The 10,882-nt window shown below is 56.1% G+C and overlaps 2 protein-coding genes across 2 annotated transcripts; both read right to left on the reverse strand.

Annotated features, from left to right (window-relative positions):
* Nucleotides 1-207: 207 nt before the first annotated feature.
* On the reverse strand, nucleotides 208-2,016 carry LOC128899919 (transcription factor SOX-17-like). The gene is made up of 2 exons (XM_054180196.1): nucleotides 1,717-2,016; nucleotides 208-1,466 (listed from the first exon to the last, which is right to left on the reverse strand). The coding sequence occupies exons 1-2, from the start codon at nucleotides 2,012-2,014 to the stop codon at nucleotides 550-552; spliced, it is 1,215 nt and encodes a 404-aa protein (XP_054036171.1). The 5' UTR covers nucleotides 2,015-2,016; the 3' UTR covers nucleotides 208-549.
* A 5,720-nt stretch (nucleotides 2,017-7,736) lies between these two features.
* Nucleotides 7,737-9,368, reverse strand: LOC104303525 (SRY-box transcription factor 17). Its single transcript, XM_054180197.1, has 2 exons — nucleotides 9,020-9,368; nucleotides 7,737-8,770 (listed from the first exon to the last, which is right to left on the reverse strand). Exons 1-2 carry the CDS (start codon nucleotides 9,315-9,317, stop codon nucleotides 7,851-7,853), a joined length of 1,218 nt encoding a protein of 405 aa, XP_054036172.1. The 5' UTR covers nucleotides 9,318-9,368; the 3' UTR covers nucleotides 7,737-7,850.
* Between the last annotated feature and the right edge of the window lie 1,514 nt (nucleotides 9,369-10,882).

The raw sequence follows: 10,882 nt of genomic DNA on the forward strand, positions 1-10,882 counted from the left end.
GACCACCACAGGACCAGACATTCACCTCTGTAACAGGAAGACAGCCACACCTGGGAACACAACTGCTTTGGTCCTGGAGATCATTTTAGAGCCATTGTCATAGTGAAAGTGTCACACAGCCATCTTTACTCATTTCACTCCACCTTTAGGGCATGATGGGTTTAACCATAGGTTTCCCACCCTGAAAGGGCAATTCGCCGAGAAGAATTCACAGAAACAACTGTACATGAATTTATTTCCTGGTAGTACAAAAAAAGGGGTAATTACTGTTAAAAATAGTTATTAAAAATGTGTTCTGGGCAAAAAAAAAGTAACAGTGCTGATGTTGCATAAATAACGATTTTCGGCATGGACAAAGAAGATGTAACAATTCTGGCACAGCAGTCCAAACCCAGTTTGAACCATGCTTTCAATCGGCTCGACAGTGTTGCATCTAAGGCCCAGCCGGGGTCTGCAAATCTCTCCCGAGAGAATTCCAATAAATTACATAAATAGGAGCGGAGCCGGGCAGCTCCCCGCATGTCCGCGGCAGGCCCCCGAACCAGTCCCTCACACGTCGGGGTAGCCGCAGTAGTAGACGGCGCTGCTGGCGTCCGACACGGCCGAAGAGATGGGGCCCGCGCCCTCGGGATTCGCCAGCCCCGCGCCGTCGTGACCCGCGAAGGGCAACCCCAGTTCGGGCTTGCAGGCGAAGCGCAAGTACTGCTCGAACTCGGTGCGGTCCACCTCGCCTAGAAGCTCCTCCTGGGGCAAGTGCTCCAGCTGCTCCCGGCACGACCCCGGCTCCGGCGGCGGCGACGGCTGACCCACCGCGCCCGCCGGCGGCGGCGGGCCGCGCCCCGGACCAGGCGGCTGGTAGGCCTGCCCGTAGTAGGCGTGCAGCGGCGTCGGGCAGCCCAGCAGCCCCTGAAGCGAGCCGGGCCCTGGCCCCAGCACCTCTCCGGGGGGCAGGTGCCGGCGCAGCGCCGCTCCCGCCGAGCTTTCGGCCGCGCCCGCCGCCGCCGGGTACTCGCTCGCCGGATGCGAGGCGTAGCCGTAGGGCCCTAGCGCGTACTCCTCCTGCAGCCCCGCCGCGAAGAACGGCGCCTCGCTCTCCGCCGCGTCCAGCGGCGACGGATCCGGGGTCGGCAGCCCGTAGCCGTCGAAGCCGGCGCCCGGCGGCGGACAGTCCCGGTAGTGCCCCGACGCCGCCGCGTAGCTCTGCTCGCCGTAAGGCAGACCCAGGCTCTCCACGCACATCCTGCCGCCACCGCCGCCGGGCTCGCTGGCCAGTCCGGGCCCCGCCGGCTCCGCCAGACCGTGCTGCAGGAAGCCGCTCTCCACACGCTTCAGGCGCTTCACCTGCTTCCGCCGCCGCGGCCGGTACTTGTAGTTGGGGTGGTCCTGCATGTGCTGCACCCGCAGCCGCTCCGCCTCCTCCACGAACGGACGCTTCTCCGCCAGCGACAGCGCCTTCCACGATTTACCTGCGCCCACAACACCGTCAGACCGGCCGCACACCCACGCCCGGCCACCACCGCGCTGCCGCCGCCCCAGCCTACAGACCGACCCCCGATTCTCACCCGCCCTCAGAGACCTCCGGCACATCGGGACCCTGGCCCCTGCCCGCAGCCCAGATCTGAAGACCCCACCCCCCCACCCCAGATTCCTTGCTCTCCCGACCCGCCCGCCGGCGCCGTCGGCACCCCGGCACCCGCCGCCAGCCTTCGCGCTCACCTAGCATCTTGCTGAGCTCGGCGTTGTGCAGGTCCGGGTTCTGCTGCGCCAGCCGCTTGCGCTCGTCCTTCGCCCACACCATGAAGGCGTTCATGGGCCGCCGGATTCGCGCTTCGCTCTTGCTCCTGCCGCCCGACGGCCCCGACGGATCCGTCTCACCCTTGGCCTTCGCCTCGCCCAGCGGGCTTAGTGCCTCTGCCCACGAGCAGGGGCCCATGGCCGGCATCATGATGGGCAGCGAGCACCGCCCCTGCGCCTGGTCGTCGCTGCTGGCGTAGCCCGCATCGGGGCTGCTCATGTCGGGACGGGACGCACTGCAGCGCGGCGCCGCTCCTGCCCAGGCCGAGAGCTACAACAGTACGACCTCAATACTAAGATCCTGCCGGTGGCTGCTGGCGCCCGACCGTATTTGAGCTGGGGCTTGGCCAATGGGGCCGCGGGGGCGGGCGCGGTGCCGGGCGGCGGTGGCTCCCGCTGGGGCGCGGGGCGGGCTCCGGGACTCCTCCTGGCGCGGCTCGACCCGGCACCTGAGCTTGTCGCGACAGTCCTCGCCGAGGCTCCCCGGGGAGCGGGGCCGGGAGCGCCCCGACATCTCGTTGCCCTGGGGATTTCTCATTGCCCCTCACAGTCTCTGCCCCTCGGTGACGGCGCGGAGATGCTCCGGTGCATCCATGCTTCCTGTCGTGGCGGCTTCGCTCCGGGCACAGGGACAAATTTGTTCCTGTCTGGCTGTCGCTGCTCGGTGGGAGCTTCTCCTGCCTTTCCCCTCCGTGAGCTGCCTTTTTAGCAAGTTGATTTCATGAAATCACGGTGCGTTCAACACCGAGCCGACACTCTGCTCATCGAAATATTTAGAAGGACTGTGAAGACAATGCTGTTAGTCATTTACAAAGGCCTTTTTGAGGTGTTTTTGCGAATTATTTTTATTACTGTTCGAGTGCGGTCATTGTGAGCGTGCCCCTGACAAATGCATTCTCGGCTTCTTAAAGAAAAGCGATGTGCAATTACTGGCGGAAGGGGAGAATACTGGTTAAATCGTGCCGTCATTAGTTAATCTCCCTCGCCGTTACCGACAACGCCTTTTTTTTCCCTCCAAGGAACCACAATTTCCGTGCGGGGGCTAAGCGGGGTTGGGCGGTGATCCCCCGGCAGGCGGGGAGCAGGACCAGGAGCACCCCAACATTTCACTGTCCTGGGGATCTCCCTGGTTTCACTCCAGAGACCGAGCAGGAGCTGCCTAAAGCACGGCACAGCTTCGCCGCCGGTGCTCCTTGTTCCAGTGCAGTCAGGACCGCTGCTTCAGTCTCCGTCCCTGCTGTTTAGCCGAGGAACCGAGGGGCCAAAGCGGGTCTTGGCACCAGCAGGCTGCCAGGAGAGGGCGAGTAGCGGTGGATGGCCCCAGGGATTCCCCCCTGCCGGAGGCTGCTCCCGCCGTACCGGCACGGTTAATCCGGGAACGGGCACCCGCCGTAACTGCCTGAGGGGTGCTGGGGAGACGGATGCATCACGCAGCGGTGTAATTGCGTCACGTAGTTCATCCACAGCACGACAAAACGCGACATCGAGAGTTTACAGGGCTTGTCCCACACAGCATCACCAGCAGCAGCAACCCTGAGCACCAGTGACTCCCAAGACCCCAAGCTAGAAACTGAGTAGGGCAAAGAAAGGGCATTAAGGTTGGGGGGGGGGGGAGGGAGGGAATCACATACTGCTCCCAATAAGGTGGCTTTGGAGGACTTTCAGAAGTAATCTAAGTGTCATTTCGCGCAGTCTTCAGCTGTGGGATGCTGGAATCCAGAGACCAGATTATCAGTGTATGCAGCAGTGGGTCTGCATCCCCCATCTCCCCAAAGCAGGGAGAGAACACAAATAACTTTCCCCTCTCCAACGCAAGTCTCAACGTGTTCATAAAGTACTTCTGACACTGTAGAAACTCCTTAGTCCCCATGACAATCATTCTATTATTTTATATTTTTTGGTAGACTTTGAGGGATTTTTTTCCCCAGCCCAATAAATAAAACCGAGGGTAAATTCAGCAGTATCCCAGATAGGGAGAAACCATTCAGCTGTCGAGGGAACAAAAATTACAGAGCATTTGCACCAGGACAGGATTCACATCTTGGCTGAAGTCACTTTGTGCCGTGGACCTCCTGTGAGCTCCTAAGTAAATCATTCCGGGTAAAATACATACACTTAAGAGTATCAAAGAGCCGGGATCTGCTGGAAGCCCTGACTGAGCAACACACTCTGATAGATGCAGGGACGGTTGCAGTGTTTAAAGAGCCTCCATTCTGACACACAGAAGGTGAAATAAACTGTCCCATTTTTCCGAAAAAAAAAAAAAAAGCTCTACTCCTGCAGACATTTAATTAGTTGGAGGTTAAGCAGAAAGAGTAGGATGGTTTCATAGAAGCGTTTTGGTTGAAACAGACCTTCGAGGTCAAGTCCAACCATTAACCCCGCGCCGCCAATTCCACCCGTAAAACACGTCCCTCGACACCACATCTATATGTTTTTCAAACCCATCCAGGGATGGTGACTCCACCACTGCCCTCGACAGCCAGTTTCAGGGCTTGACAGCCTTTTGGGGAACAAATTTTTCCTAACAGCCAACCTAAACCTCCTCTGGCACTGCTTGAAGCTGTTTCCTCTTGTCCACTTGCTCCTTGGGAGACCAACCTCCGCCTCGCTCCAACCTCCTTTCAGTGAGTTGTAGAGAGCCAGAAGGTCTCCTCTGAACCTCCTTTTCTCCGTGTCAAAGGACCCCAGTTCCTTCAGCCACTCCTCGTAGGGTTTGTGCTCTAGACCCTTCATCAGCTCTGTTGCCTTTCTTCGGGCATGCCCCAGAACCTCGAGCAGTGTTGCTGCTTTTTAAATGTCTTCTACACTTCTAGTTTGGAAAGCAGACAACCACCAGAACGGGACAGAAATCCACACAGTTAGAGTTTTCAGAGCATGAGACTGCTTCCTGACATTCCCAGTCTCAGCTACTCCCCATTACCGAGTTTGGTTTTATTTTCCCCTCCTGCCTTTTCCCTGCCACCTGCCCTGTACAGACGCAGCTTGTAACAGGTTTTAAACCAGCACCTTTGTCTGAAATCTCTTTTGCTCAAACCAAGCCTACTTACCTTCTACTGATATACCTAAAGGGTAGAGAGCACACACACAAAACTCAAAGGAAAAGGGGGAAAAAATGGAAAACCCTTTTCTGGTGGCAGCGTGAGACCCACTCAAGGACCTTGTCTGTGTTAGGAAAAACCACATCTGACTACACACCTCTTGAAACACAACGAGTTGGTAAGAGGGGGTGGGGAAAGAGAAGAGCTGAATACCTTTAGGGCACCAGAAGCCTGTGAGAGATGCAGAGAGCACCCGCTGTCCTGTGGGAAGGGGCCTGAAGGTGCTGCCCTGCTAATACGGTTGTTTAACTAGGGAGTGGCTGCTCTGGCGAGGATAGGAAGGTTTGAAGACGTGTCACCTGAACTTTTGGAGTTACTTTTTGGAGTGTACCAGACCCGCAAAGAGAAGCACAGATGCTGTTCCCAGGGAGTGAATTGCCCTGGGTGCAGTGTGGGAAAGGATGTGGCAATGGCAGTGTGAAGAGGCTACAGGACACCTCAGTTTGCAGCACATCCTTGCAGCTTGCTTCAGAGCCTCCCGGGAAGGGCAGCACCTTCTCCACCACCTGATCGCCAGAATTGTGCAGTGGAAAATACCCGAAAAAGATAACCAGTCTGGGGGGGCTTCTTTTAATTCCTGATTGTCACAGGCGCCCGTGGGCCGTGAGGAAGGTTTGATGTTTTCAATTGGGTGTATATTACTTTTGGGAGTCTATGACTTAGAGTTGGAGGTTCAAGATGGAAAATAGGGTTTGGACCGAGGAGAACTGAGAATTAAAAAAGAAAGGAAAAAAGTACATGCCTGTCTATATTCAGGAAAACAATGCTCCTTAGATCTGAGTCTTCAAGAGCTCTGTGCAAAGGGGCTCTGCCTGTACATCATCATCACCACACACTGCTTGACACCCAGGACTGTTAATGTTGTCCAATTATTTTCCCCAAACCTATATATTAATGTAACACAATTTATTATCAATCACTTCCAGTATTATTATAAAACTAAGTAGAAGGTTTTCGACCCTCCTTTTGAACCCTCTTACAGTTTCAAGTTCACATCAGCTTTCACCTCTCTGACAAGTTGTAGTAGAGAGCAGGGAGTAAAACCTGCACCTAAATAATAAATTTAAAAAAGAAAAGAAAAAGACGACAAACGAGGGCCCAACTTATCAAAAACCTAATAATGATTTATTTCCAAAACCAAACAAAGCCATTTCCCCCCAGAAAGCTACAAACGTGTGTGGAAAGGGCAAAAAGAGGTCAATTTAATCCTGTAGGATAAAACTGTGTGGTAAAAGGAAAACTCAACCAATACAAACCCGTAATTCCTCAGTGGTGTTTCTTTACCAGGTTTATGTGTCTGTGCTTAGGAACACGTAATAAATACGTTCAAGTTAAAAAGTCAGGAAGTTAGCTAACGTCCTTGTCCTGGGGTCATTCCTCCTTCGGCAATGCCTCATTTTCCTCGTGTAAACGTGGAAAAGGTGTGAAGAGACTGGTGGGGTGGGTATTTTAGGCATACTTCTGATAACTGAAGACTGTGAAAAGTAAAACGGGAAGATTAAGAAAGAGAGGGCATTTTAAAGAGACGCATTTTCGTTAAAGACTTAACTAATAACGTGCAATTAGCTCGTCAGTTTTCACCAGAGAGACTGTGCTGGCCACTCATGTGGCAGTTTGCCCCTGGGCCCGTGTGCCTTATTTTATCTTTCAGTGCCTCTTTAAATGTAATTTGGAAAAGCACCCAATTTAATTTCCCGTCCCGCTGGAAGACAAGTTTATCAGTGGCAAGTCTGTCACTTCAGCTCCTCTCCCTCTCCCCTCCTCCCCAGGGCTCCGCTCCACAGCTTTATCTTGGGAAGCAAACGACCCACATGACTGTTCCTCTCCCCCTCCTCCCCCCCCCAATTAGGCAATAAACATAATGAATTTATCAATCAGTTTAACTGCAGGGTGCATGTTTGTCCATCAAAGATATTTTTATCTCTTGTCGCCATGATGTAGAACACGGAGGGATTTTTTTAGGAAGAGAAAGGATCTGTTGTTGGCTGCCCGAGACGCTGCTCCTGGCCGGCCTTCAGAGGCTCGTGTCGGATTTTTTCACCTACTTTGACACCCGATTTACTGCTCTCGATCTGCACAGGGGAGGTCTGATAGCCCCGACTACTGCCCTTCCCCAGCCCAGCGAGGGCACCTACCGGGATATACCAAAGCCTCTCTCCGGGAAAGGTGCTTTAACCAGAGCTTACCGGGCCATTCCAGCAAGGAGCAGCTTTTAATGGCATCCAGTGCGCTCATGACTACATCAAAAACAGACAATCCCTTTAACCTGTGTGGGTAAGAGGTTGGATATTGTGTTTTTACACTCAAACATAAAAGAAGTTATGTTAAAACCAAAACAAACCCAACCTGAAAAAAAATCAGTCATATTTATCAACCACGAATGTAAAAGGAAAAAATTAAAGAGCATGAAGCAGAGAGGGTCTGAACGCTTAAAGATTTGTTTAGAATTTGAGTGAGAGAGATGGAAGACAAATTCTACAGAAAGGATGACAGGACCTACTGCTTCTGGCAAGGTCCATGAGGGAAAGTAGTTTCAAAAAAAGAATAATAATTGATAACAAGGGACAATATCAGCTCCTTGAAGAGCTATGAGTGGCCACTTTTATTATTCCCCCTTTATTTGTAAAAGTGCAAAATTATCCTGTACAAACCCAACATACAAAACCCATCCCTCTGTACATTACAAAAGCACAGGGATCTCTAACAAGACCTCACAAATGGCATTCCACATCTGTAACCAGCATCATGATTCCACAGCAGGAACAGTTTTATGTGTCACTGTCAGACAGCGAAGGGAAGACCTGCACCACCTGGATAGCGAGATGGCAGTTCCCCTCTTAAACCTCGAGCGGGAGGCAGAGTCCCGTCAGTTCTCAAGATTCCAATAAATTACATAAATAGGAGCGGAGCCGGGCAACTCCCCGCATGTCCGCGGCAGGCCCCCGAACCAGTCCCTCACACGTCGGGGTAGCCGCAGTAGTAGACGGCGCTGCTGGCGTCCGACACGGCCGAAGAGATGGGGCCCGCGCCCTCGGGATTCGCCAGCCCCGCGCCGTCGTGACCCGCGAAGGGCAACCCCAGTTCGGGCTTGCAGGCGAAGCGCAAGTACTGCTCGAACTCGGTGCGGTCCACCTCGCCTAGAAGCTCCTCCTGGGGCAAGTGCTCCAGCTGCTCCCGGCACGACCCCGGCTCCGGCGGCGGCGACGGCTGACCCACCGCGCCCGCCGGCTGCGGCGGGCCGCGCCCCGGACCAGGCGGCTGGTAGGCCTGCCCGTAGTAGGCGTGCAGCGGCGTCGGGCAGCCCAGCAGCCCCTGAAGCGAGCCGGGCCCTGGCCCCAGCACCTCTCCGGGGGGCAGGTGCCGGCGCAGCGCCGCTCCCGCCGAGCTTTCGGCCGCGCCCGCCGCCGCCGGGTACTCGCTCGCCGGATGCGAGGCGTAGCCGTAGGGCCCTAGCGCGTACTCCTCCTGCAGCCCCGCCGCGAAGAACGGCGCCTCGCTCTCCGCCGCGTCCAGCGGCGACGGATCCGGGGTCGGCAGCCCGTAGCCGTCGAAGCCGGCGCCCGGCGGCGGACAGTCCCGGTAGTGCCCCGACGCCGCCGCGTAGCTCTGCTCGCCGTAAGGCAGACCCAGGCTCTCCACGCACATCCTGCCGCCGCCACCGCCGCCGGGCTCGCTGGCCAGTCCGGGCCCCGCCGGCTCCGCCAGACCGTGCTGCAGGAAGCCGCTCTCCACACGCTTCAGGCGCTTCACCTGCTTCCGCCGCCGCGGCCGGTACTTGTAGTTGGGGTGGTCCTGCATGTGCTGCACCCGCAGCCGCTCCGCCTCCTCCACGAACGGACGCTTCTCCGCCAGCGACAGCGCCTTCCACGATTTACCTGCGCCCACAACACCGTCAGACCGGCCGCACACCCACGCCCGGCCACCACCGCGCTGCCGCCGCCCCAGCCTACAGACCGACCCCCGATTCTCACCCGCCCTCAGAGACCTCCGGCACATCGGCACCCTGGCCCCTGCCCGCAGCCCAGATCTGAAGACCCCACCCCCTACCCCAGATTCTTTGCTCTCCCGACCCGCCCGCCGGCGCCGTCGGCACCCCGGCACCCGCCGCCAGCCTTCGCGCTCACCTAGCATCTTGCTGAGCTCGGCGTTGTGCAGGTCCGGGTTCTGCTGCGCCAGCCGCTTGCGCTCGTCCTTCGCCCACACCATGAAGGCGTTCATGGGCCGCCGGATTCGCGCTTCGCTCTTGCTCCTGCCGCCCGACGGCCCCGACGGCACCACCTCGCCCTTGGCTTTAGCCTCGCCCAGAGGGCTCAGCGCCTCTGCCCACGAGCAGGGGCCCATGGCCGGCATCATGATGGGCAGCGAGCACCGCCCCTGCGCCTGGTCGTCGCTGCTGGCGTAGCCCGCATCGGGGCTGCTCATGTCGGGACGGGACGCACCGCGCCGCTGCTGCCCAGGCCGAGCGCTGCAGCGGGACGGCCTCGGCGCTTGGATCCCGCTGCCGGCGCCCGACCGTATTTGAGCTGGGGCTTGGCCAATGGGGCCGCGGGGGCGGGCGCGGTGCCGGACGGCGGCGGCGGGCGCGACGGCGGCAGCTCCCGCTGGGGCGTGGGGCGGTCCCCAGGGCTCCTCCCGGCGCGGCCCGGCCCAGCACCTGGAGCAGTTGCGGGGCCCAGAACGGGCAGCGCTGCCCCCGCCCCCCTGAAACCTCGGAGCTTGGGTTCCAGGGAGAACCTACGGCGTATTCGTTTGCAGCCCTTGGACTGCAGCCTGACTCCTCCAGCGGCAGCAGAGACCAGCCCACCGAGGCCGTGCGCTATCGGGCTGTCATCAGACAAACACTCGTCCGTCACCTTCCCGACCAGAAAGAGACAACTCTGACCAACAGGGACCCGAAAGCGTTGGAAGGGACAGATTTTTCCCATCTGTACCGAGATGGTCCGTAACTCCCGTATAGACACGCGAGGCTGCTGCTCTGAGCAGTAACTTCGAACGTAACTCCGACGAACGAGCTGAGACATCACCTGCACTGCTCCCTCAACCTGTGCTACCCCGCAATCTCAAGAAAGGTGGAAACTCCATCTAGGCATTAGGATATTGAATCCACACTAAAGCCCATGAAATATGTCCAATTTCCCTTCTTCATGCGTCCTAATAAAGTTATTCAGTTTGGGTTTTTTGTTTTTGCCGAAGTATTCATTGCATATGGTATAATTTGCCTTAGATATGATTTAAATGGAGCTTTGTGGTACACCTGGCTTGTTGCATAGCCCTGTTCAGGATTTCTATGATTTGCTTCAACCAAGTGTAACCCCCCAAAGCCTGTTAAAAGCCCGGCACTTCAGCGTAATCAAAAGGTTTTACTCGCTAACATTTCTATTACTTTTTTGGCATACTAACTCCTGTAAAACATGGAGTTCTCACGGGTGCTTTGCTTAATATTTACCTTGTTGTGCAGTGCTATTAAATGCATCAACGCTTATTTGAGGAGCCACTGAGCTTTAAGCTGAAGATCAAAGCGGTTTATTTGGTTAGCGACACCTTTGTTTGGGCAGCCACTTGTGTCAAATAAACCGATATTGTAAGAATTCTCGCCGAAATTAAATTAATGAAGCTAGCTTCACCATTAACTTACTCTAACACCGAATTTCCTGTGTCGTGCAACGTCAAACCCCTTTCGTGACCTCTGACAGACTGTGGGTATTCTGAAAAGCAGCGAACGGCGGTGGCGAGTGGGAGCTTCCCGGGACCACCCCGGGAAGGAAATTCCCTAGGTACTCCTGCACTCATCCGTTCTGCTCCCCTCTGCTCGTTAGGGATCAGAAACAGGCGATATATATCCAGACTAACAGTATTTATCTCTGTTGAGAGGAGCCGGAACCATCGCCAGAGGACTAGTATTTGGCCAAACCCACGCAAAAAGAAGGGATATTTTCTTTTCCCACCTCTTTTTCCTCCATTCGAACCCAGGCACTGGTCCTAGACAG

Source organism: Dryobates pubescens, chromosome 3, assembly GCF_014839835.1.
Source record: "Dryobates pubescens isolate bDryPub1 chromosome 3, bDryPub1.pri, whole genome shotgun sequence".
Classification (NCBI taxonomy): domain Eukaryota; kingdom Metazoa; phylum Chordata; class Aves; order Piciformes; family Picidae; genus Dryobates; species Dryobates pubescens.

Excerpts from the sequence above, each read along its gene's own strand:
- LOC128899919 (XM_054180196.1), bottom strand. The coding sequence starts at position 2,014 with ATGAGCAGCCCCGATGCGGGCTACGCCAGCAGCGACGACCAGGCGCAG. Across the intron at positions 1,467-1,716 it reads CGAGCTCAGCAAGATGCTAG|GTAAATCGTGGAAGGCGCTG; the intron begins GTGAGCGCGAAG and ends TTGTGGGCGCAG.
- LOC104303525 (XM_054180197.1), bottom strand. The coding sequence starts at position 9,317 with ATGAGCAGCCCCGATGCGGGCTACGCCAGCAGCGACGACCAGGCGCAG. Across the intron at positions 8,771-9,019 it reads CGAGCTCAGCAAGATGCTAG|GTAAATCGTGGAAGGCGCTG; the intron begins GTGAGCGCGAAG and ends TTGTGGGCGCAG.